This window comes from Salvelinus fontinalis, chromosome 26 (genome assembly GCF_029448725.1).
Source record: "Salvelinus fontinalis isolate EN_2023a chromosome 26, ASM2944872v1, whole genome shotgun sequence".
Taxonomy (NCBI): Eukaryota; Metazoa; Chordata; class Actinopteri; order Salmoniformes; family Salmonidae; genus Salvelinus; species Salvelinus fontinalis.
Window position 1 is genome coordinate 42,151,212 of NC_074690.1, and position 24,188 is coordinate 42,175,399.

The 24,188-nt window shown below is 42.0% G+C and overlaps 1 protein-coding gene across 2 annotated transcripts in view; it reads right to left on the reverse strand.

Moving 5' to 3' along the window:
- LOC129824384 (EMILIN-3-like) overlaps nucleotides 1–24,188 on the reverse strand; it is a 42,371-nt gene that overhangs the window by 4,209 nt on the left and 13,974 nt on the right. For both annotated transcript variants that reach the window (XM_055883972.1, XM_055883971.1), the window contains exons 2-4: nucleotides 2,160–2,282; nucleotides 461–762; nucleotides 19–350 (exon numbers count right to left, since the gene is read on the reverse strand). In XM_055883972.1, coding sequence (XP_055739947.1) covers nucleotides 19–350; nucleotides 461–762; nucleotides 2,160–2,282 — 757 coding nt within the window. The remainder of the gene's footprint in view (nucleotides 1–18; nucleotides 351–460; nucleotides 763–2,159; nucleotides 2,283–24,188) is intronic.

A 24,188-nucleotide genomic window follows, 5' to 3' on the forward strand; every position in this document is an offset into this window, starting at 1 on the left:
GAAAACCGTAGCACCCACCTGTATCTCCTCAAGCACATGTCCTTTGGCTTTGAGCTCATCCTTCACCTCTGTCACCCTCCCAGCCAGGTCTCCAAACCCAGGGAGTCCCTCTCCTCCCTCCAGGCCATCTGGGGTGCCGTCTGGGATCACCCCAAAGCCAACCGAGGAGTCTGAAAGACGGGGGACGGTGGAGAGCAGGGAGCCCAGCATATTCTTTGTGTCCTCCTGGAGAGAAAGGCGCAGGCGGTCTTCTAGGCTGACCATCAACCCGTTCAGGATGTCCAGATCCTGGGTCAGACGACGCAGCTCCTCCTCCATACGATCTAGACGGTCTCCACCAACTTTATTACCTAGAGAGAAAGAGAACTTTATTACATAGGGCAAGGGAGAGAGAGGGGAAAAGTGAATCACAGTTTGAAAATATAAATTGGCAAATATTTCACCCACTGTCTGGACTCACCATAGTTGGGTTTGCCGGTCCAGTGTCCAGTGGGGATGGGTCTGCTATCCGGCTGATTTGGGAAGGGGCTCCCTGGCTCCAGATTAGCCCCACCAGGGACAGGTTTGTGGATCAGGGGAGGTTGGGGGTGCCCATGGGGGTACTTGATCCCTGGTCGGTGTGGGGCACCCCCTTTGAAGGGGGGCAGAGAGGTGGGTCCATCGTAGCAGTTCTCCCCAGAGTAGCCAGGACAACACCTCCACTGCAGCTCAGTAATTCTCTTATAGCCCACCTTATACTTAGGCTTGTAGAAGGTCCGGTACCTGGAGTGGATGGAGAGGAGAGAGAAGATAACACGAGGTCAGTGACTATCTTAGAAAGTCAGATGGGAGGAGAGAAGAGGATAGATCAAAGGATCAATGTTTGTATAATGAGATTGGGGAGGGTATGAACAGTAGATTAGGAGATAAAGAGACGCTTTAGTGTGATGATGATGCATGCTCAGATGAAGGATTGTTACAAGGGTCATTGACCTCACTGAGACTGTTATGTCTTAAGGTGTCTACTCTTCTGAAGAATAGTGATCTCTTCTATCTCTTTGCTCTCTCTCCTATCTCTTTCCCTACATTTGTTAAAAGTAGAAGTCCTTTCTCTCTGTAATATCACTACAGAAGACCTTTGAGAGGCTCCGGTCACATCAGAGAGAATCCGACATCCCAGCTCACACACTCATCACAGAGATGAGCTATAGACACACAAACACACGCACTCATGCATGCACACAAACGGACACAGCACAATTTCACTGACAGATTACTGTAAACTTATACTGAAAAGGTGGCCTCTGTAATAACCATAATATGAGTTTGTTTATAATCCCCTGAGATGGAAATAAATTGTCAAATTTGATAAGAATCCAGTTATTATGAAAACTAGCAGACCATTAACACTTTCCAACCTTTGAGGCCTGAGCAGAGTCACAGAGCCACTGCCCACAAACACAGCTGGAAGTGCAGCTGGAGGGACAGTGTGGAGTTAACTTGTAATACAAATTGACACCACCAGAGGGGAGCACATATACATGAGTCCCAATGCTTAGTACACTACCTACTTTGTTGTGCCTGTCAAAACTATATGGAAAGTGTACAGCAGTGGGGTGGGTCTCATATTATGCATAAATATTGATATAATAATTATATCGAAGTAAATTTGGAGTCATGGTGTGTGTGGTCCTCCTACTACGACTAGGGATTGGCCTACCATGCAGTGTATTAGGCTACAGATGAAATAAGTTATGATGAACTTCACAGGGTGGTGAAAGTGCAAGGGGATGAGCCTGATGCTCCTTTCCAATAAATATTGAGGGTCTTATTCAAGTGACATGAGGATCGATGCTTGGCTCCTGTTTTTACAAATAAAAACATTTAGGCTCTTATCCATAATATCATCATCTAGACTAGCCTACCTACAGTAACTATCAGGGTTGGGGTCAATTCCAATTGAATTTGAAATTCCAATTAAATGATTGAATTCACTCATGAAGTGAAGAATTTACATAGCATTACATTCTAATTAAAGAAATCTTCCACTCAGGGAATTGGAATTGAATTGGAATTAAACTGTTTGGACTTTTTGAATGGGAATTGAATTGTAAAAACCAAACATCTTTGGAATTGAATTAAATTGGAATTGAATATCTTTTCGACGAGTGTAGACTTACATGACGACAGGACACTTCTGCCCCCAGATGCACTTGGTGGTGTACTCTGCCTTCACGTAGGTGGCCATGCCGTCCTCAATCGTACACGTGATGTTCTTCTGGACCACATGTGCACAGTGGTTTCTGTTAGAGATAGAACGAGAGAAGAGGACAACGACAAAATACAACATCATCAAGTCCTCAATCTGACGTTGTGTCTCCTGTGGGACTTTGTGTACTAAAGCTGTCTATAACAACGTTGGAGACCGTTGCTAATCCAACACACACACAGCTGCTTTTCATAACGACCAAGGTCGGAATTCAATCATTTTGTACCACACTTTCTGAAAGTATAGTGATGAAATGTCCAATGACACTTGATTCCCACATTCAGTGCACTATACTTTAGGCCAAAATCAAATGTGAGACATGTATGTGTCATTGAGATTTCCCTTGTGAAAATAAAACATACTAATCGAGTGATTTAATGTGAAGTTAATATGTTAACATAAAACTATACACGTGACAACATGTTAGCACGTGTGAGAACATGATCTCATGTGAAATAAATGTGACAACATGGGGATGCAAAATCTCAACATCTGATAGCATGAAACTTCACGTGACAATCACACAATTATTGACTTGATTCCGGGCAACTTGCAAAATGCAGAAATGTATTCTTGCCAATAAATCTGTGGTTGATCTCTGTCATGGCCACATACCTGCTGGCAATGCAGGAAATTCCGCTTAATGGCATCCTAGAGGTTATGAGTTCAAATCCCAGGTGTGGTTGCGTCCAAGTGTGCTAACCAATGTTGAGGTTAGTTCCATTTACATTCCAGTCAATTCAGAAAGTAAACCAAAATCCACTTTGACATTTTACGGGAATTAGAATTGGAATTTCTGTGTACTTCCTGAATACAGTTCGTTGTTGTATATTTTGAGTACCAGGCTGTGTACTCAAAGCATGTGACATTTTTAACCTCTCCCTGACCGAGTCTGTAATACCTACATGCTTCGCTTCCCTGTGCCAAAGGAAGCGAAGGTAACCTGCCTAAATTATTACCACCCCGTAGCACTCATGTCGGTAGCCATTGTCGTGTCTTGACTATCATTAATGATTGACTGTTATTTTATAAAATAATTACATACCATGTAAAATTATTATGTGATTAAATTACTCATGTAACAATTAATTAAGTAGTAATTTGGGGCACCAAGGAAAAAGTTATTTAACGAGTTACTATCTCCCAACTAAACTATAAAGACATAAATATCTCTTACATCAGTCACAGTCACAGTCAATTCATTAATTCTTATTTACCTTCAGTCTCATTCTGAATGGCACAAAATCCTTGGATATCTGCACGATCCTTAGCATAAATGATGAATCAGCGATATACAAATTGACTTATTTATTTATTTACTAACTAACTAAATAATCACATAGAATTACATAAACACACGAACAGAATAGCGTACACCTTGATTACTACATAATGTAATGGAAAGTCCCTAGTGGACTTCACCCGTTATGACGGCTTGGAACACAATGGAAACGGGTGGGGACAGATAAAGAGCGGGAAAGACAGAATGGACCCACTACATACAGTTGATAACTATGCTCATGGAAATGCTAGTACTTTGCACATGAACTGACGCTCATTCAAAATAATTGCAAAGTGCACTATCGTTCAAAAGTTTGGGGCCACGTAGAAATGTCCTTGTTTTTGAAAGAAAAGTATTTTTTTGGTCCATTAAATAAGATTGAATTGATCAGAAATACGGTGTTGTAACGGTCCTGACCAGTTTTATGTTGTTTTTGTATGTGTAATTGGTCAGGGCGTTAGTTTTGGGTGGGCAGTCTATGTTATCTGTTTCTATGTTGGTTTTGGTTGCCTGGTATGGCTCTTAATTAGAGGCAGGTGTTTTGCGTTCTCCTCTAATTAAGAGTCATATTTAGGTAGGGTGTTCTCACTGTTTGTTTGTGGGTGATTGTCTTCCGTGTCTGTATGTTATTTCGTACCACACGGGACTGTTTCGGTTTATGTAGTCTGTTTCCTATTTCGTGCGTTCTTCGTGTCTATGTAAGTTCTCATGTTTAGGTCAGTCTACGTCGTTTGTTATTTTGTATCATTTCAAGTGCAGTTCGTGTTCGTTTTTCGTCTTGTTTAAATAAATATGTATTCAAACTTCGCTGCGCCTTGGTTCCCTCAATACTCCTCCTTTTTCGAAGATGGAGAGGAGGAGGATCGCCGTTACAGGTGTAGACATTGGTGATGTTGTAAACTACTATTGTAGCTGGAAATAGCAGATTTTTTAATTGAATATCTACATAGGCGTACAGAGGCCCATTATCAGCAACGTTGTGTTAGCTAATCCAAGCTTATCATTTTAAAAGGCTAATTGATCGTTAGAAAACCCTTCTGCAATTATGTTAGCACAACTGAAAACTGTTGTACTGATTAAAGAAGCAATTAAACTGGCCTTCTTTAGACTAGTTTAGTTTTTTTAAGCATCAGCATTTGTGGGTTTGATGACAGGCTCAAAATGGCCAGAAACAAAGACCTTCCATCTGAAACTCATCAGTCTATTCTTGTTCTGAGAAATGAAGGCTATTCCATGCGAGAAATTGCCAAGAAACGGAAGATCTCGTACAACGCTGAGTACTACTCCATTCACAGAACAGCGCAAACTGGCTCTAACCAGAATAGAAAGAGGAGTGAGAGGCCCCGGTGCACAACTGAGCAAGAGGACAATTACATTAGAGTGTCTAGTTTGAGAAACAGACGCCTCACAAGTCTTCAACTGGCAGCTTCATTAAATAGTACTCGCAAATCACCAGTCTCAACGTCAACAGTGAAGAGGCGACTCCGGGATGCTGGCCTTCTAGGCAGCATCTAGACATCGGCATTGACCCTTTTTGCACTAACTCTTTTGAGTCATCATATACGTGTTAATACTGTTTATTATCTATCCTCTTGCCTTGTCACTTTACACCTACCTATATGTACATACACTATACATAGTATTTGGGCACCCCTTCAAATTTGTGGATTCGCCTATTTCAGCCACACTCGTTGCTGAAAGGTGTACAAAATTGAGCATACAGCCATGCAATCTCCATAGACAAACATGGGCAGTAGAATGGCCTTACTGAAGACCTCAGTGACTTTCAACATGGCACCGTCCAACAAGTCAGGTCATCAAGTTTCTGCCATGCTAGAGCTGCCTTGGTCAACTGTAAGTGCTTTTATTCTGAAGTGGAAACGTCTTGGAGAAACAACAGCTCAGCTGCGAAGTGGTGGGCCACACAAGCTTAAAGAACGGGACCGCCGGGTGCTGAACCGCTTAGTGTGTAAAAGTCATCTGTATTCGGTTGCAACACTCACTAACAAGTTCCAAACAGCCTCTGGAAGCAACATCAGCACAATAACTGTTCGTCGGGAGCTTCATGAAATGGGTTTACATGGCCGATCAGCCACATACAAGCCTAAGATCACAATATGCAATGCCAAGCGTCAGCTGGACTGGTGTAAAGCTCGCCACCATTGGACTCTGGAGCAGTGGAAATGCGTTCTCTTGAGTGTTGAATCACACTTCACCATCTGGCAGTACGACGGACGAATCTGGATTTGGCGGATGCCATGAGAACGCTACCTGCCCGAATGCGTAGTACATTCAATTACATTTTAGATGATTCTGTGCTTCCAACTTTGTAGCAACAGTTTGGAGAAGGCCCTTTCCTGTTTTTGCATAACAATGCCCTAGTGCACAAAGCGAGGTTCGTACAAAAATGGTTTGTCGAGATTGGTGTGGAAGAACTTGACTGGCATGCACAGAGCCCTGACCTCAACGCCATCGAACACCTTTGTGATGAATTGGAACGGCGACTGCCAGCCAGGCCTAATCGCCCAACATCCGTGCCTGACCTCACTAATGCTCTTGTGACTGAATGGAAGCAAGTCCCCGCTGCAATGTTCCAACATCTAGTGGAAAGCCTTCCTATATGAGTGGAGGCTGTTATAGCAGCAAAGGGGGAACCAACTCCATATTAATGCCCATGATTTCTGAATGAGATGTTCGACGAGCACGTGTCCACATACTTTGGTCATGTAATGTACAAACCTAAAAAGTAACTTCTATTGTTATTACCAACGATGTAAAAATAGCCTACATAAAGCCTTCAAATAAAAACATTTCAGCCTGCAGGTAGAAAATATCCTGATAAAAATAAATGCCCTATAAATCACATTGGCTACGTATGGCCTGTCTGCAACGAACTTGAATTCATTTGGGTCTGGCCTGAAGCTTGCTCTAGCAAACTTGCAACATTGTATAAAATAATCTGGGCCCTCAGAGTTTCCCTTGCCAATGAGCTCGGGACAGACAGCTCTAGGCTATTTGCGCAAGGGATAAGAAGTAATCAGGTAGGCCTATTTTATGACGTTTCCACTGGATCAGAGCATGACATTTTCCCCTTTCACGCTGAGTGGTTATCAAAAGGGAGAGCGCTGGAAAGATTTTTCAAACACATTGAGGAACGATTGTCATTCTCAATGGATGTAAAATAGACTTTGTTTGCTTGCTATTTGAGAAGCTCCACAGCTCATTAGTGGTGGTGCGTTAAGCCAATCAGAAATTCTATCAGATCCCCGAATGGGCCAATAGGCCTACTTCTATGCGAAATCAGGTGAGCGTAATCAACATTGACAGGAGCGCTGCAAACAAAAGACAATGAATAAATTGACAAAATGTGAAAAAACTGCAAATAGAATAAAATAAACCAACACGTGTTTCTCACAAGCGTAACATAGGTTGTGTGGTCTGCAAACAACGTGTCCACTCCGACAATGAGAACAACAATAACACATTGAATGCATTAACAGATATTACCTTAACCAAACAAGCATGGTAGATTGTTCATTTTGTAGAAATTACAGGAATTCACGGCAAATGTACTACTGCTAATATACAGTACCAGTCAAAAGTTTGGACACAACTACTCATTCAAGAGTTTTTCTTTATTTTTACTATTTTCTTCATTGCATGATAATAGTGAAGACATCAAAACTATGAAATAACACATATGGAATCATATAGTAACCAAAAAAGTGTAAAACAAATCAAATTATATTTTAAATTTGAGATTCTTCAAATAGCCACCTTTTGCCTTGATGACAGCTTTGCACACTCTTGGCATTCTCTCAACCAGCTTCACCTGGAATGCTTTTGAAGGAGAACCCACATACGATGAGCACTTGTTGGCTGCTTTTCCTTCACTCTGCAGTCCGACTCATTACAAACCATCTCAATTTGGTTGAGGTCGAGGGATTGTGGAGGCCAGGTCATCTGATGCAGCACTCCATCGCCGTCCTTGGTAAAATGGCTCTTACACAGCCTGTAGATGTTTTGTGTCATTGTCCTGTTGAAAAACAAATGCTAGTCCCACTAAGCGCAAACCAGATGGGATGGCGTATTGCTGCAGAATGCTTCGGTAGCCGTGCTGGTTAAGTGTGCCTTGAATTCTAAATAATCATTGACAGTGTCACCAGCAAGCACCTCCACACCATAGCATCTCCTCCTCCATGCTTTACGGTGGGAAATACACGTGGAGATCATCCGTTCACCTACTCTGTGTCTCACAAAGACACGGCGGTTGGAACCAAAAATTTCCAATTTGGACTCGAGACCAAAGGACAAATTTCGACCGGTCTAATGTCCATTTCTTTGCAGCAGTTTGACCATGAAGGCCTGATTCAAACAGTCTCCTTTGAACAGTTGATTTTGAGATGTGTCTGTTATTTGAACTCTGTGAAGCATTTATTTGGGCTGCAATTTCTGAGGCTGGTAACTCCAATGAACTAATCCTCTGCAGCAGAGGTAACTCTGGGTCTTCCATTCCTGTGGCGTTCCTCATGAGAGCCAGTTTCATCACAGAGCTTGATGGTTTTTGCGACTGCACCTGAAGAAACTTTGAAAGTTCTTGAAATGTTCAATATTGACTGACCTTCATGTCTTAAAGTAATGATGGACTGCCATTTCTCTTTGTTTATTTGAGTGATTCTTGCCTTCATATGGACTTGGTATTTTACATAACAGCAAACCAGACAGGGCTGTCTTCTGTATACCCCCCCCCCCCCCCACCCCACCCCACCTTGTCCCCACCTTGTCAAATGCATTAAGAAGGATAGAAATTCCACAAATTTAACACAACTCAGGATATGACCCAGATGCAGACAAAGTAGGCGGATAGTACAGTTCTCAGATGATTTATTTAAAACACGGGGCAGGCAAAGGGCAGGTCAAGGACAGTCAGGGGTTCGTGATCAGGTCAGAGTCAGACAGGTACAGGACGGCAGACAGGCTCGGGGTCAGGGCAGGCAGAATACTCAGAACCCAGGAAAACTAAGAAAACAGACTTGAGAAAAAGGAAGACAGGAACTCATGGTGGTAAGACCTGACAACACAAGACGAACTGGCAAGAGACAAATAGAGAACACAGGAATAAATATACAGGGGATAATGGGAAGATGGGCGACACCTGAAGGGGGGTGGAGACAAGCACAAAGACAGGTGAAATATATCAGGGTGTGACAAAATTAACTTTTAAGAAGGCATACCTGTTAATTGAAATGCATGTGACTACCTCATGAAGCTGGTTGAGAGAACGCCAAGAGTGTGCAAAACTGTCTTTAAGGCAAAGGGTGGCTATTTCAAGAATCTCACATATAAAATATATTTTGATCTGTTTAACACTTTTTTTGGTTACTACATGATTCCATATGTGTTATTTCATAGTTTGGATGTCTTCACTATTATTCTACAATGTAGAATAATGTTAGCTGCTTTTCCTTCGCTCTGCAGTCCATCTCCTCCCAAACCATCTCAATTGGGTTGAGGTCGGGGGATTGTGGAGGCCAGTGTAACAGATGTATAGTGTACTCTCCATGCGTTGTGTTTTCTAATAATAAATAACTTCGGCCAGTGGTCCCAGTTGAGCATCATTTATTTCTGCTGTTGTTAAATGGGAAACAGCACGTTAGTTGTGCAGGGCTTAACAGTGTTGATGGCTGTCGATGGCAAAATCCCTTGCATCACATTTTCATACTGGGGAACAAAATACAAAAATACAATACAAAATATAACATGTGTAAATACCTGTTGTTAAATGGGAAACAGCACGTTAGTTGTGCAGGGCTTAACAGTGTTGATGGCTGTCGATGGCAAAATCTGTAGCATGAAGACAACTGTGTTAGCCGTGGCTTATGTGACCATGATATCGGTGTATGCTAGCTAACACAATTATTTACAGCAATCATATGCCAAAGCACATCCCAGAAAGCCCCTCAATCCCTAACAGGTACCATATCCTCACACATGTATAAAATCAGTAACGTACAGCAAACTTGTACACATTGTAAAATAGAAAATAGAAAACAGTATTCAGAACGTGACCTACCCCTTGCATCACATTTTCATACTGGGAAGACCTGACGTTCGCGATATCCCCCTATCTGCAAGTGGGGCCAATCACAACACCCCTTATTGTCATCAGAATTGAACTATCCAATAAGAATGCTTGAACATCAAATACACATTTCTTTAGAGGCAAGTGGAAACATAACCAACCCTGTTACACCAGGTCATTTGATGCAGCACTTCATCACTCTCCTTCTTGGTCAAATAGCCACTACACAGCCTGGAGGTGTGTTGGGTCATTCTCCTGTTAAAAACAAATGATGGTCCCTCCAAGCGCAAACCAGATGGGATGGTGTTTCACAGCAGAATGCTGTGGTAACCATGCTGGTTAAGTGTGCCTTGAATTGTAAATATAGCACAGACAGTGTCACCAGCAAAGCACCCTCACACGATCACATCTCGTCCTCCATGCTTCACGGTGGGAAGCACACATGCAGAGATAATCAATCACTGACTCTTCCTCTCACCAAGACATGGCCAAAAATCTCAAAATTGGACTCATCAGACCAAAGGACAGATTCCACCTTTTTAATGTCCATTGCTCATGTTTCTTGGCCCAATGCAAGTCTCTTCTTCTCATTGGTTTCCTTTAGTAGTTGATGTCGAGATGTGTCTGTTACTTGAACTCTATGAAGTATTTATTTGGGCTGCAATCTCAGGTGCATTTAACTCTAATGAACTAATTCTCTGTAGCAGAGGTAACTCTGGGTCCTCCTTTCCTGTGGCGGTCCTCATGAGAGCCAGTTTCATCATAGCGCTTGATGGTTTTTGTGACTGCACCTGAAGAAACTTACAAAGTTCTTGACATTTTCCGGATTGACTGACCTTCATGTCTTAAAGTAGTGATGGACTGTCGTTTCTCTTTGCTTATGTCTTGCCATAATATGGACTTTACCAAATAGGGCTATCTTATGTATACCACCCTTAACTTGTCACAACACAACTGATCAAACTCATTAAGTAGGAAAGAAATTCCACAAATTATCTGTGCAAAGCTGTCTTCAAGGCAAAGGGTGGCTACTTTGAAGAATCTCAAATATAAAATATATTCTGATTTGTTTAACACTTTTTTGCTTACTACATGAATCCATATGTGTTTTTTCATAGTTTTGATGTCTTCACTAATATTCTACAATGTAAAAAATGGTAAAAATAAAGAAAAACCATGGAATGACTAGATGTGTCCAAACTTTTGACTGGCACTGTATGTAATGTGGAATTGATAGACACTAACAATCAAACGCAAACAATTCACACAATAAAGTTATGAAACAATGAATGTGCACAAATTGACAGGAGAGAGCACATTCTGGAGAGAGATGTGCATTTTAGCCACACTCCCCTTCTTTTTGGACTGTGCCATTCCCGCGGCCTCCGCAATATATTAGTCTGGGCCTCTTCAATGGATTTGTTCACTGAGATCAGCACAAATAAGACCGGTGTCTCATGTGCCTGTAAAATATATAGAAATATATTTGCTACTGCTCGAATAACAAAAACAGCCTATCGACCAAATAATTGACCAGTCAACTAATTGGGGTCAGCCCTACTTTGCCGCAAGTGGATCTTTCAGCAAGAAAATAACCCCTACCACACATCAAAATTCACAAAATCAACCGTTTGAAATGGCCATCTCAGTCTCCCGACTTGAATGCCGTTGAAAATGTGTGGTTTGAATTGAAGAGGACAATCCATAAGCAGAGACAAAGGATTTCAAGGATCTGGAAGGGTTCTGTATGGAGGAATGGTTCATCTCAATGTGTTCTCATCTCACAAAACATTTTAGAAAAAGGATCAGTGCCGTTATCTTTGCAAGGTAAGGTACTGAAAGGAATTGAAAACGGGAGTCAATAACCTTTACCCCTACCTTTTTGAGAAAAAAAATATTACTCGTTAAACAAAATCTCTATCTCTGAGCAATTGTATTAGTATAAAATTATATAATTTCCCCCAATCATTTCGGACCCCACTGTATAACATTAATTTAAATGTCCCAAAATTAACAATCACAGATTGCCCCTTTAAGCTACACTCTGTGATATTTGTTAACCTGTTGAGGCTGGGGGCGCTGTTGTCACTATTTATGCTAATCGTGTAATTTTTGAAACGGCTTCCCACAAAATTCTTGATCGTACAATATGCATATTATTATTATTATTGGATAGAAAACAGTCTATAGTTTCTATAGGAGTTGAAATTTTGTCTCTAAGTGGAACAGAACCCATTCTACAGCAATTTCCCTGACATGGAGTCAGATTTCAGAAATGTTGGCCCCTGATCTGGAGTCAGTTAAAAGGCCACAGTTATTGCTATGAGTATACGGACACTGCTTACGTCTTCCCCTGGATGCCTTTACGTGATGACGATTTGAATGGGGTCGATTGCGCGTTCACAGGCACTACAAATTAAAAAACCCTGAGGCTAGTCACTCTTTTGGAGCTGCGTCATGCGCCTTGAGGACACCGACCCGCACCTGTTCCAAGCATTAGTGGAGGGAGTAATATTACTCTGGTCATGTTTCTACTCGTTATAGGAGTTAAAAACATCATAAGGTAGTTAATTTAAAGCGTTTTATAGCAATTTATATCCGTTTAGTGCGATTTTGGGACATTTATTTCTGAAACGCTGTGAATGGCTGGGCACGCTTCCAGTTCATCCCGAACGCAGTTGGCATTTCCACATGGCAAGAGGACAGCTTTCCACCAAAAGACGATTAGACCCAAGAAAGGATCCTTTGCCCAAGATACTGATGGAAGAACAGCTCAAAGTAGGACATTTTTATTATGATAAATCGTGTTTCTGTCGAAAAATGTTAGTGGCTTAGGACGCCATGTTTTTTGACGTAGCTTCGCTTGGCGCAAACTGTATTGAAAAGTAAGGATAATTTAAAAAATGTAATTCCGCGATTGTATTAAGAATTAAATTGTCTATCAATCCCTGTCCACCCTATATTTTTTAGTCACGTTTATGAGTATTTATGTATAAGAGTAGATCACTGTCTAATATGGCGCACGGACATTTTCTCACCAGCTGGGCTACATTTCACATTGTCTAACCATGATTTTGGTGGCTAAATATGCACATTTTCGAACAAACTGTATATGTATGTTGTAATGTGATGTTACAGGGGTGTCATCTGAAGAATTCTGAGAAGGTTAGTGAAAAAAAAAATATATTTTGGCGATGTTGACGTTATCGCTCACTTTGGCTAGAATCAATGCTGGGCTGCTATGTGCTATGTGCTATGCTAATATAACGATTTATTGTGTTTTCGCTGTAAGACACTTAGAAAATCTGAAATATTGTCTGTATTCACAGGATCTGTGTCTTTCGATTAGTGTATGCTGTGTATTTTTACGAAATGTTTGATGATTAGTAAGTAGGTAAACACGTTGCTCTATGTAGTTATTCTAGTCCATTTGTGACGGTGGGTGCAATTGTAACCTATGCCATCTACCTGAAATATGCACATTTTTCTAACAAAACCTATCCCATACCATAAATATGTTATCAGACTGTCATCTGATGAGTTTTTTTCTTGGTTAGGGGCTATAAATATCTTAGTTTAGCCGAATTGGTGATAGCTACTGGTGTTGGTGGACAAATAAAAGATGGTGGATTATGCTAATGTATTTTTAGGTAATAGATTTACATCTTTACATATTGTGTCTTCCCTGTAAAACATTTTAAAAATCGGACATGTTGGCTGGATTCACAAGATCTGTGTCTTTCATTAGCTGTATTGGACTTTAATGTGTGAAAGTTAAATATTTTTAAAAAATATATTTTTTTTGAATTTCGCGGCTCTGCCTTTTCAGTGGTGGTGGGGGGGGAGTGCCGCTAGCGGCACCCTCATCCTAGACAGGTTAATGTGAGAGAATTGTATTCCCTTTAACTAAGTCATTGGCCCGCACCCGTGAGCACAGACATGATCAGGCGTCATAGAACCGCCTTTTCTATTGTTACGAATAAAACCCCCACCTGAGGAAATCCTCTTCAGACCACGCATACCTCGGGGTGAGCTGAGGTGGCACAGGTTTGAGAACCAAGACTGAACAAACCCACAGCGTGAGCTGTGATTGCGAATAGTTATTGAATTCCTAACCATACCACGTGGAGCATTGGCTACACGGCTGGAAATGGTTCAACTCTGAGACTATCGATCCCTACAGAATAAGAGGAAATCTTAGATACTAATTACTAGTCTGCAGCTAGAAATTATGTAAACCTGGGATGCGAATACCGACAACCGCCGAAACATCTGCTCTATGAGAACATTTCTGAATGGTACTCTGAAGTATCCATACTAACCACGAAAGACTTTGATCTTCAGGGAAACAGAAAGAGAGAGAGAGAGACTTGGATGAACTCTCCAGCAGACAGACCGGATTCCAACAGAAAAGATCACGACACATGAGCGTAAATATATATTGATTGCAATTATTCTCTAATGACCGGCCGGTCATGTGCGAAGGATTAGCATCTCAATGTATCTAATTATAGACTGTGTAATGAATCCATTTTGTCTTTCCCACTCTTTCTCAGTCCACACCCACTTCCCTTTGTCCACCAAGCCGTCATATCGGCTTAGCCCACTAGGGAATATTCCCTATCATTTCCCTGTAGCCATATCTACTGTTTGTTTATGCATTTCTGTGATTGTTTAGTTAGTTAGTAAATAAGTAATTAAGCCAATTGGTGTATGGATGATTTATAGTAAATGCTAGGTTTGTGCAGATAACCAACAATTTACAACGTTTGGAAGGAGACTGATATGAGGTAAAGAATAATTCATTAATAGAAGACTAATTGACAAAATATTAAAATATCTGAAGAGTTATATTCAGAAAATTATAACTTTGAAATCTGAAGATTTTCCATGGTGCCCCGACTTCCTAGTGAATTACATTTAAATGATTTGTTTAATCACGTAATAATAATTACAGAGAATTGATTTGATGAAATAAGTCTTCACTTTTAATGATGCCAAAGACACGACATCCCCATGGGGAAATGTTGTTGCAGTGTCATGTACATGTTTAAAGTGGTGTTTAAATACAAAACAAGTTGACAATACCACTTTCATAACAGTTACAGCTGAAGTCGGAAGTTTACATACACTTAGGTTGGAGTCATTAAAACTCATTTTTCAACCACTCCAAAAATTTCTTGATAACAAACTATAGTTTTGGCAAATTGGTTAGGACATCTACTTTGTGGATGACACAAGTAATTTTTCCAACAATTGTTTACAGACAGATTATTTCAGTTATAATTCACTGTATCACAATTACAGTGGGTCAGAAGTTTACATACATTAAGTTGACTATGCCTTAAAACAGCTTGGAAAATTGACTCACATGACTTTAGAAGCTTCTGATAGGCTAATTGACATAATTTGAGTCAATTGGAGGTGTACCTGTGGATGTATTTCAAAGCCTACCTTCGAACTCAGTGCCTCTTTGCTTGACATCATGGGAAATCAAAAGAAATCAGCAAAGACCTCAGCAAAACAATTGTACTCCTCCACAGTCTGGTTCATCCTTGGGAGCAATTTCCAAACGCCTGAAGGTACCACGTTCATCTGTACAAACAATAGTACGCAAGTATGAACACCATGGGATCACGCAGCCGTCATACCACTCAGGAAGGAGACGCGTTCTGTCTCCTGGAGAAGAAAGTACTTTGGTGCAAAAAGTGCAAATGAGTCCCAGAACAACAGCAAATCGCCTTATGAAGATGCTGGAGGAAACAGCTACAAAAGTATATATATCCACAGTAAAACGAGTCCTATATCGACATAACCTGAACGGCCAATCAGGAAGGAAGAAGCCACTGCTCCAAAACCGCCATAAAAAAGCCAGACTATGGTTTGCAACTGCACATGGGGACAAAAATCGTACTTTTTAAAGAAATGTCCTCTGGTCTGATGAAACAAAAATAGAACTGTTTGGCCATAATGACCATCATTATGTTTGGAGGAAATGGGGGAGGCTTGCAAGCCAAAAGAACACCATCCCAACCGTGAAGCACGGGGGTGGCTGCATCATGTTGTGTGTGCTTTGCTGCAGGAGGGACTGGTGCACTTCACAAAATAGATGGCATCATGAGGGAGGAATATTATGTGGATATATTGAAGCAACATCTCAAGGCATCAGTCTAGTTAAAGCTTGGTCACAAAATGGTCTTCCAAATGGACAATGACCCCAAGCATACTTCTAAAGTTGTTGCAAAATGGCTTAAGGACAACAAAGTCAAGGTATTGGAGTGGCCATCACAAAGCCCTGACCTCAATCCTTTAGAAAATTTGTGGGCAGAACTGAAAAAGCGTAGGCGAGCAAGGAGGCCTACACACCTGACTCAGTTACACCAGCTCTGTCAGGAGGAATGGGACAAAATTCACCCAACTTATTGTGGGAAGCTTGTGTAAGGCTACCCGAAACGTTTGGCCCATGTTAAACAATTTAAAGGCAATAATACCAAATACTAATTGAGTGAATGTAAACTTCTGACCCACTGAGAGTGGGATGATAGAAATAACCTCTGAAATAAATAATTCTCTCTACTATTATTCTGACATTTCACATTCTTAAAATAAAGTGGTTATCCTAACTGACCTACGACAGGGAATTTTTACTAGGATTAAATGTCAGGAATTGTGAAAAACTGAGTTCAAATGTATTTGTCTGAGGTGTATGTAAACTTCCGACTTCAACTGCAAATACCAATAAAAAGAGACTAGCCTGGGTCGATAGGAACAATAGCCTGAGCTATTTAGGAGGGATATCACACCTGGCACAAATTAATGTCTAGTTCTGTTTTTCCTAAAATCTAGGGGTGCCTAAAATCTGCGCCCAGAGGGGAGTAGTTCAAAGTGAGTACAGGGGGTGGCTTGGATCTAAAATTATTTTGTGAGATCTCACCCAGGCCTGTCTGTTTGACTCCGACAACATCCAAATAAGCAGGATTGTAGTGAAAAATACAACCTTTCACCAATACTCCCCCCTGTAGCCCTCTGTGGTTTGTGCAAGTCACATGCAGTTGAGTTGTAGCCATTGTGATCATTGTCTGCCTTGTCACTAACAATGAGGAGCGGGCACATTCCCTCCCACCACGAAATAGTCTGCATGAATGGGGCTGAACGTCTGTTGAATCACATGTTCCATTGCAACAATAATGAAAAAAGCAAACAAGAAAAGAACACCAACAAACCCACAGCTGAAGACTTGACAGAGAATGCTGTGATCTGTTAATTCTATGTGGTGATTATTAGGCTACATATTTTGTTACCTAGCTTTGTACATGTGTGTTGTGTTCTTGGTTGTGTTTGTATGTGTTAGAAATTCTAGATAATCACACATGTTTTGTTCTATCCTTGTGTGGACCTAAAATTGATTTCCATTCAAAATTCTAACCATACCTAACCATAATCCTAACCCTATCCCTAACTCCTAACCCTAAACCTAACCACTAACCCTTTACCCGAACCCTAATTGTAACCTAACACTAATTCTAACCCTAACCCTAACCCCTTAGCTTATAGCCTTTGTCCCATAAGCTTAGGGGTTATGGTTTTCCTTGTTTTACTATCTTTGTGGGGACATTAGGGGATTTTAAGTCCCCACAAGGATAGAAGATTCCCCCCCACCCTATATTTCCACTGCCCTGGAAACAGCTAACACAAGTCATATATCTGCTGTGGTGGTCTGCCTGTGACATATCCCCAGGGTCCTGTGTGACCTGGGTAAGTTAGGAGGCCTACTATTACCTGGAGAATAGATGTCTCTGTCTGCGTACCTTGAACTCTGTCAGGCTCCACTGCTGCTAAAGGCATAGCAGAATTAAAGATTGCCATGCTCAACTCTGTATAGACTCATTGGATGCAGGGGTTCACGTGCCTTTTATACTTCTATGCCAACATGAACTGTGTGTGTGTGTATAAACAAAATGGTGTCAGTGCCACTGTAATAAACCAAACAATCTGGCACTATAAATGGGCACTAGGCAGTGTGTTGGTAAGCCCAGTCTCATGACAGTGTAGTAAACCATTCACAATAAATCCTACTATCTCTATGGAGATGTAGGGCAAGGGTGAGAGCAAGGGCTAGGAATGAAGAGGGAGGTAGAGGGTGAAATGGAGGGATAGGGAGGAAGGGGGAAGTTGAGATGGAGGAGGAGATTAAGGGCGAGATGAAAGGGGAGGTTGAGGTTGGAATGGAGGGATAGGGAGAAAGGGGGAGGTTGAGGGTGAAATGGATGAATAGGGTGGAAGGGGGAGGTTGAGGGTGAGATGGAGGGATAGGGAGGAAGGGGGAGGTTGGGGGTGAGCGGAGAGCGTGACTGAGGAAGGGGAGAGAGAGTGAATGAGAAATAGTGAGGTGTGGTGAGTGTATAGGTGAAGTAGGTTAAAAGGGATAGGGAGGAAGGGGGAGGTTGAGGGTGAGACGGATGGATGGATATGGAGGAAGGGGTAGGTTGAGGGTGAGGGTGAGACGGACTGATATGGAGGAAGTGGGAGTTTGAGATGGAGGGATATGGAGGTTGAGGGTGAGACGACGGGATATGGAGGAAGTGGGAGTTTGAGACAGAGGGATATGGAGGAAGGGGGAGGTTGAGGGTGAGACGGAGGGATATGGAGGAAGTGGGAGGTTGAGGGTGAGACGGAGGGATATGGAGGAAGTGGGAGGTTGAGGGTGAGACGGAGGGATATGGAGGAAGTGGGAGGTTGAGGGTGAGACGGAGGGATATGGAGGAAGTGGGAGGTTGAGGGTGAGACGGAGGGATATGGAGGAAGTGGGAGGTTGAGGGTGAGACGGAGGGATGTGGAGGAAGTGGGAGGTTGAGGGTGAGACGGAGGGATGTGGAGGAAGTGGGAGGTTGAGGAGTTTTTAAAAAGGTAAAACCCATTGAGGTTAAAAACCTATTTTGCGAGGGCAACCTGGCAAGAAGGCCAAACAGGGAAATAGCAGCGTGTCCATAAAATATTACCAAAAAATACAAAATACACACAAACGACAAAGTGTCACAAGTTATAGATAGATATAACTGAAGATTAGAAACAACTGCAGCTGTCACAAACAGTGTTGTCGATCAGAGTCTTAAAAACAGGCAAGGACACTAACTCTCCTAACTTAATTTTTTTTAAGCATGTTCCAGAATGAAGGGGCATTATGGGAAAAATATTGTTTCCCCATCTCAGTTCTTGCCTTAGGAACAGACAAGGACAGCAGCGACTGTGAACGAAGACTGTATTGAGTGACTGATCTGGTCAGTAAAGAACAGAGATACAAAGGGACCCCTCCCTGTGCAACTGAGTCCTGGACTTTCTGACGGGCCGCCCCCAGGTGACGGGCCACCCCGCTGATCCTCAACACTGGGGTCCCACAAGGGTGCGTTCTCAGCCCTCTCCTGTACTCCCTGTTCACCCATGACTGTGTGGCCATGCACGCCTCCAACTCAATCATCAAGTTTGCAGACGACACTACAATGGTAGACTTGATTACCAAAGAACGACGAGACGGCCTACAGGGAGGAGGTGAGGGCCCTCTGAGTGTGGTGTCAGGAAAATAACCTTACACTCAATGTCAACAAAACAAAGGAGATGATCGTGGACTATAGGAAACAGCAGAGGGAGCACCCCCTTATCCACATCGACGGGACATTAGTGGAGATGGTGGAAAGTTTTAAGTTCCTTGGCGTACACATCACGGACAAACTGAAATGGTCCACCCACACAGAGAGCGTGGTGAAGAAGGCGCACCAGCGCCTCTTCAACCTTAGGAGGCTGAAGAAATTTGGCTTGTCACCGAAAACACTCACAAACTTTTACAGATGCACAATCGAGAGCAACCTGTCGGGCTGTATCATCGCCTGGTACGCCAACTGCTCCGCCCACAACCAAAGGGCTCTCCAGAGGATAGTGAGGTCTGCACAACGCATCACCGGGGGAAAACTACCTGCCCTCCAGGACACCTACACCACCCGATGTCACAGGAAGGCCAAAAAGATCATCAAGGACAACAACCACCCAAGCCACTGCCTGTTCACCCCGCTATCATCCAGAAGGCGAGGTCAGTACAGGTGCATCAAAGCTGGGACCGAGAGACTGAAAAACAGCTTATATCTCAAGGCCATCAGACTTTTAAACAGACATCACTAACACAGAGAGGCTGCTGCCAACATACTGACTCAAATCTCTAGCCACTAATAATTCAAAATTGGATGTAATAAATGTATCACTAGTCACTTTAATAAACAATATCACTTTATATAATGTTTACATACCCTACGTTACTCATCTCATATGTATATACTGTATTTTATACCATCTACTGCATCTTGCCTATGCCGTTCGGCAATCTCTCATTCATATATCTTTATGTACATATTCTTATTCATTCGTTTACACGTGTGTGTATAAGGTAGTTGTTGTGAAATTGTTAGATTACTTGTTAGATATTACTGCACGGTCGAAACCAGAAGCACGAGCATTTTGCTACACTCACATTAATATCTGCAAACCATGTGTATGTGACAAATAACATTTGATTTGAATTTGATTTGATTTGAGCTGTCCCATCAATGCTTTGTACACAAAAGTGTGCCACTTTTGCAGGTACCCCGGGTATAGAGATGGAGGAGCACGTCTGGGAGCACGCAGCAATGCTCCAACATCTTGGCACCGCCATGGACCGCGTTGTCCAGACAATGGACCACTGGGAGAAACAGGGAGTTCTTCCAGCGCCTCCACCAGCACAACCGAGGTCTCCCCTGAGCGCCCCTCTTCATCCTGGTCCCAGTGGGATCCGTCTCTCCCTGCCCCAGGAATACGAAGAGAAGGCTGAGAACTGCCAGGGGTTCCTTCTACAACTGGACCTATACCTGGCCACTGTCCACCCGGCTCCTTCGGGCCGTGAGAGGGTGTCCACCCTCGTCTCGTGCTTCACCGGGAAAGCCCTGGAGTGGGCCAACGGCGTGTGGAGAGAGGGAGATGTGGCGTTGGACAAGTTTGAGGAGGTAGGCGCAGGTAGGACGTAGGCGGCGGACGTAAAGGTAACGTAAAGGTAATGGCGGACTGAACGAAGTTATGTAGAGCACCTCAAGATAAAACATAATATTCGAAATATCTGCTAAATTAGACTAAAATATTAGCACTAAATAATCTGGTGGGTGATAACCTTCAATCTGGATAATAACACAAAACAAATCCTAAAACTAGAGACATTTATCGACAAATATTACGAAAACAAGCAACACCCAAACATGACGGAGAGTAAGACAGGGGAACCGATTCAAAAACGAAAACGTGACTCCTCAACCGACACTGATGATCTAATATTCTCACCACCAGCAATGGTAAAGGTCGAAACCGATCTGTTAAAATCAATAAATGACAAACTGGGTATACTTGAATTAGTTAGTAAAGATATAAAAGAGTTGAAGGCAAGCCTAGAGATGAGTGATGAAAAAGCTGCGACATTGGAGAAGGAAACACACGCGCTAAAAGGGACAGTCAATAAGATTGAAACCGAAATTAATGAATTTAAAAAGGAGAACAACGTTCTGAAGGAATGCTTACTGGACATACAAACTAGATCCATGAGAGAGAATTTGGTACTTACAGGTATCCAAGAGAAAGAAGGAGAGGTTCCTGAATCTGTAGTTAGAGAGTTCCTTTTTGCAGCGCTTCAGATTCCACGCGAAGTTATCGATAAGATCCAACTTGAACGTGTACACCGCATCGGACAGAGAGGGCAGAGGTACGAACGCCCAATCGTTGCCAAATTTGCTTCATTTAAACATAAAATAATGGTTAAAAGCCTGGGTAAAAGACTTGCTGGGACCAAAATTGGCATGAATGATCAGTTTCCGAAAGAAATTGCAGAACTGCGCAAAGTTCTGTATCCAATTTTCAAAGAAAATAGATTAAAAGCGAAACGAGTAGCTCTCGTCGTTGATAAACTATACATTGATAACCAGTTGTTCAGAGACACAAAGATTACTCCATGGTTATTTTAAAAATTACAAAGTTCTCATAGATGAGGAAAATAAACACAATTCAAGCCCGGTTATTGATTGTAACAATACAATACAAAATATAGCTTTTCTATAAATCTTCACATATAACTAATTGAACACAAGCACTATTTCTACATAGTGAAGATAAAAACTAAGTAAACAGAAGGCACAGTATGTGTGGATGGTGTGGTGTGTGTTTATTTTATTTGTTATGTTTGGAAAGTTGAGTGAGTGAGTAATGAAATAGTTGCATATCCCAGAGCCAGTGTATTGCTGTGGGCCGGGTATGAGAGGGCTTTCAATGTTGTTCAAATGATGGATATACTTTTATATTGAATTATACGTCTTATTTATTTATTGTCCTATCATGGGGAACTACATTTTTAAAATAAATTATATCTAATTATTTATTATCCTATTTTAATGGTACGGTCCATGGCCCTATACCCTAGACACCCACATGAATGGCCCGGATACTAAGGAGAAGTCCCTAACTGTTTTATGTGCATGCTGTAAGCGATCTGTATGCAGCCAAAATGAGGTCAGGGACCATGAGCAGCACTGCCCCCTCAAGATTCTGAGCCTGCTTGGCAGGGTTGGGTCTGCAAAGCCAAAGCCCCCTAAAGGGAGAGCATAATAAACAAGGAAATTCTCAAAGCTGCTAATGAGAACCTTGACGACCTTGTACCTAGCCGGTGGGGATTCCGGTGGGGTGCCCCCACCCAGGCAGTGGCAGTGCTGGCAACACTAGCTGCAGTAACCAATGGGGAGGGGGTCACACTCGGACATTCAGAGAGGGGGTATATTATTGTGGCCCTGGTGGCACGAAACCAATCGGACTGCATGGAGATGCTTGGGAACATGGTCAAAATGGATGACCGTATTGTGGGTGTTTCAGGAAGAAGGTGTACATTTGACCTCCATCATCTAGGATGTGACAATGGTAAATAAATCTCTACATTTATGCTCATTTTTTGCGCGGTCTTGCAGGCCTTCTCATGCAGCTGCAACTGCAAGTACATTTGTAAATCATGACACATCTTGAGTTGGGCTCTGGGATGGTGCAATTGTTGAGAGGGTGAGCTTATGGTTGTGTGGGGGTAAGGGCTGAATGTGTGTGGGTGTATGTGTGTATCCCACAACTGTTGCGAAGGAAGAAGTAAAAGATGTTAGGGACTATAGAGGATGATTCACAGCAATATGTAATAAAAATCGAGGTGAGGGCGATGGAAATGCATTTGGCAATGGATCTGCTTCGGTTCGGTGGATGGTGCTGTGTGCACGTTTCGAAGGATGGATCCCAGTCGGTCCGGGGCTGTGCGATGCGGGGGGTCGGGGGTGGTCTGCCGGGCATTGGGATGACAACCCAACTCGAGATGGGGGCTTTTGGCGGGTGGAATAGTGGGGACCAATTGGAGGTTTGCTTAGTGGAGATGCAAATGTCATGGTACAACTATATAGACACTCAATCATTATGTTACTTTTTAATAGGACGTTTACAAACATATATTTTGATAAAAATAATTGAAAGGTGTGTCTCATTATGGTAAGTGGTGAAATAAGTATAGCCAGTTACAATTGTAATGGCTTAGCAGATAATAAGAAAAGACGATCAGTATTTACCTGACTAAAAGAGAAGGATTATAATATCTACTGTTTACAGGAAACCCATTCGACAGTTTTAGATGAAGTTTTGTGGAAAAAGAACTGGGGGGGCGAAATATATTTCTCCCATGGGCAAAGAAATTCAAAAGGGGTGATGGTTTTAATTAATAATAACTTTGATCCAAATGTGCAACTTGTCCAAACAGATCCTCAAGGTAGATGGATTATTTTAAATATGTTATTGGACAATAAACATATATGGCTTATTAACCTATACGGTCCGAATAATGATGATCCAAGCTTCTTTGACAATATATATAAGAATGTATCAACTCTACAAGCAACACTAGACTCTATTATTATAGTGGGAGATTTTAATACGGTCTTAAATACCTCTATGGACCGGAAAGGAAATCACACTACAAACTATCACCCTCAGGCACTTAAGGAAATCAGGAATGTCATGGATATATTGGAATTAGTGGATATATGGAGACTTAAATACCCTGACCTAGTGAGATATACATGGCGGAGGCTCAATCAAGCTAGTCGCCTTGACTACTTTCTTATATCATTCTCTCTGGCACCAAAAGTTAAAAAGTGTTTGATAGGGGACAGAATGCGGTCGGACCATCACATAATTGGCATATATATTACTCTTACAGAATTTCCACGTGGGCGAGGATATTGGAAATTTAATCAAAGCCTACTAGATGATAAATTGTTTAGAACTAGGACAGAAGAATTTATAACTGACTTTTTTAGACATAACATAGGTACAGCAGATCCCCATATTGTATGGGACACTTTTAAGTGTGCCTTTAGAGGCCATGCAATTCAGTACTCATCTATAAAACAAAAGCAATTTCGATCAAAAGAGTCCATATTAACAAAGGAAATTGAAGGACTAACAGTACAGTTAGATAACAATAAAAACGGTAC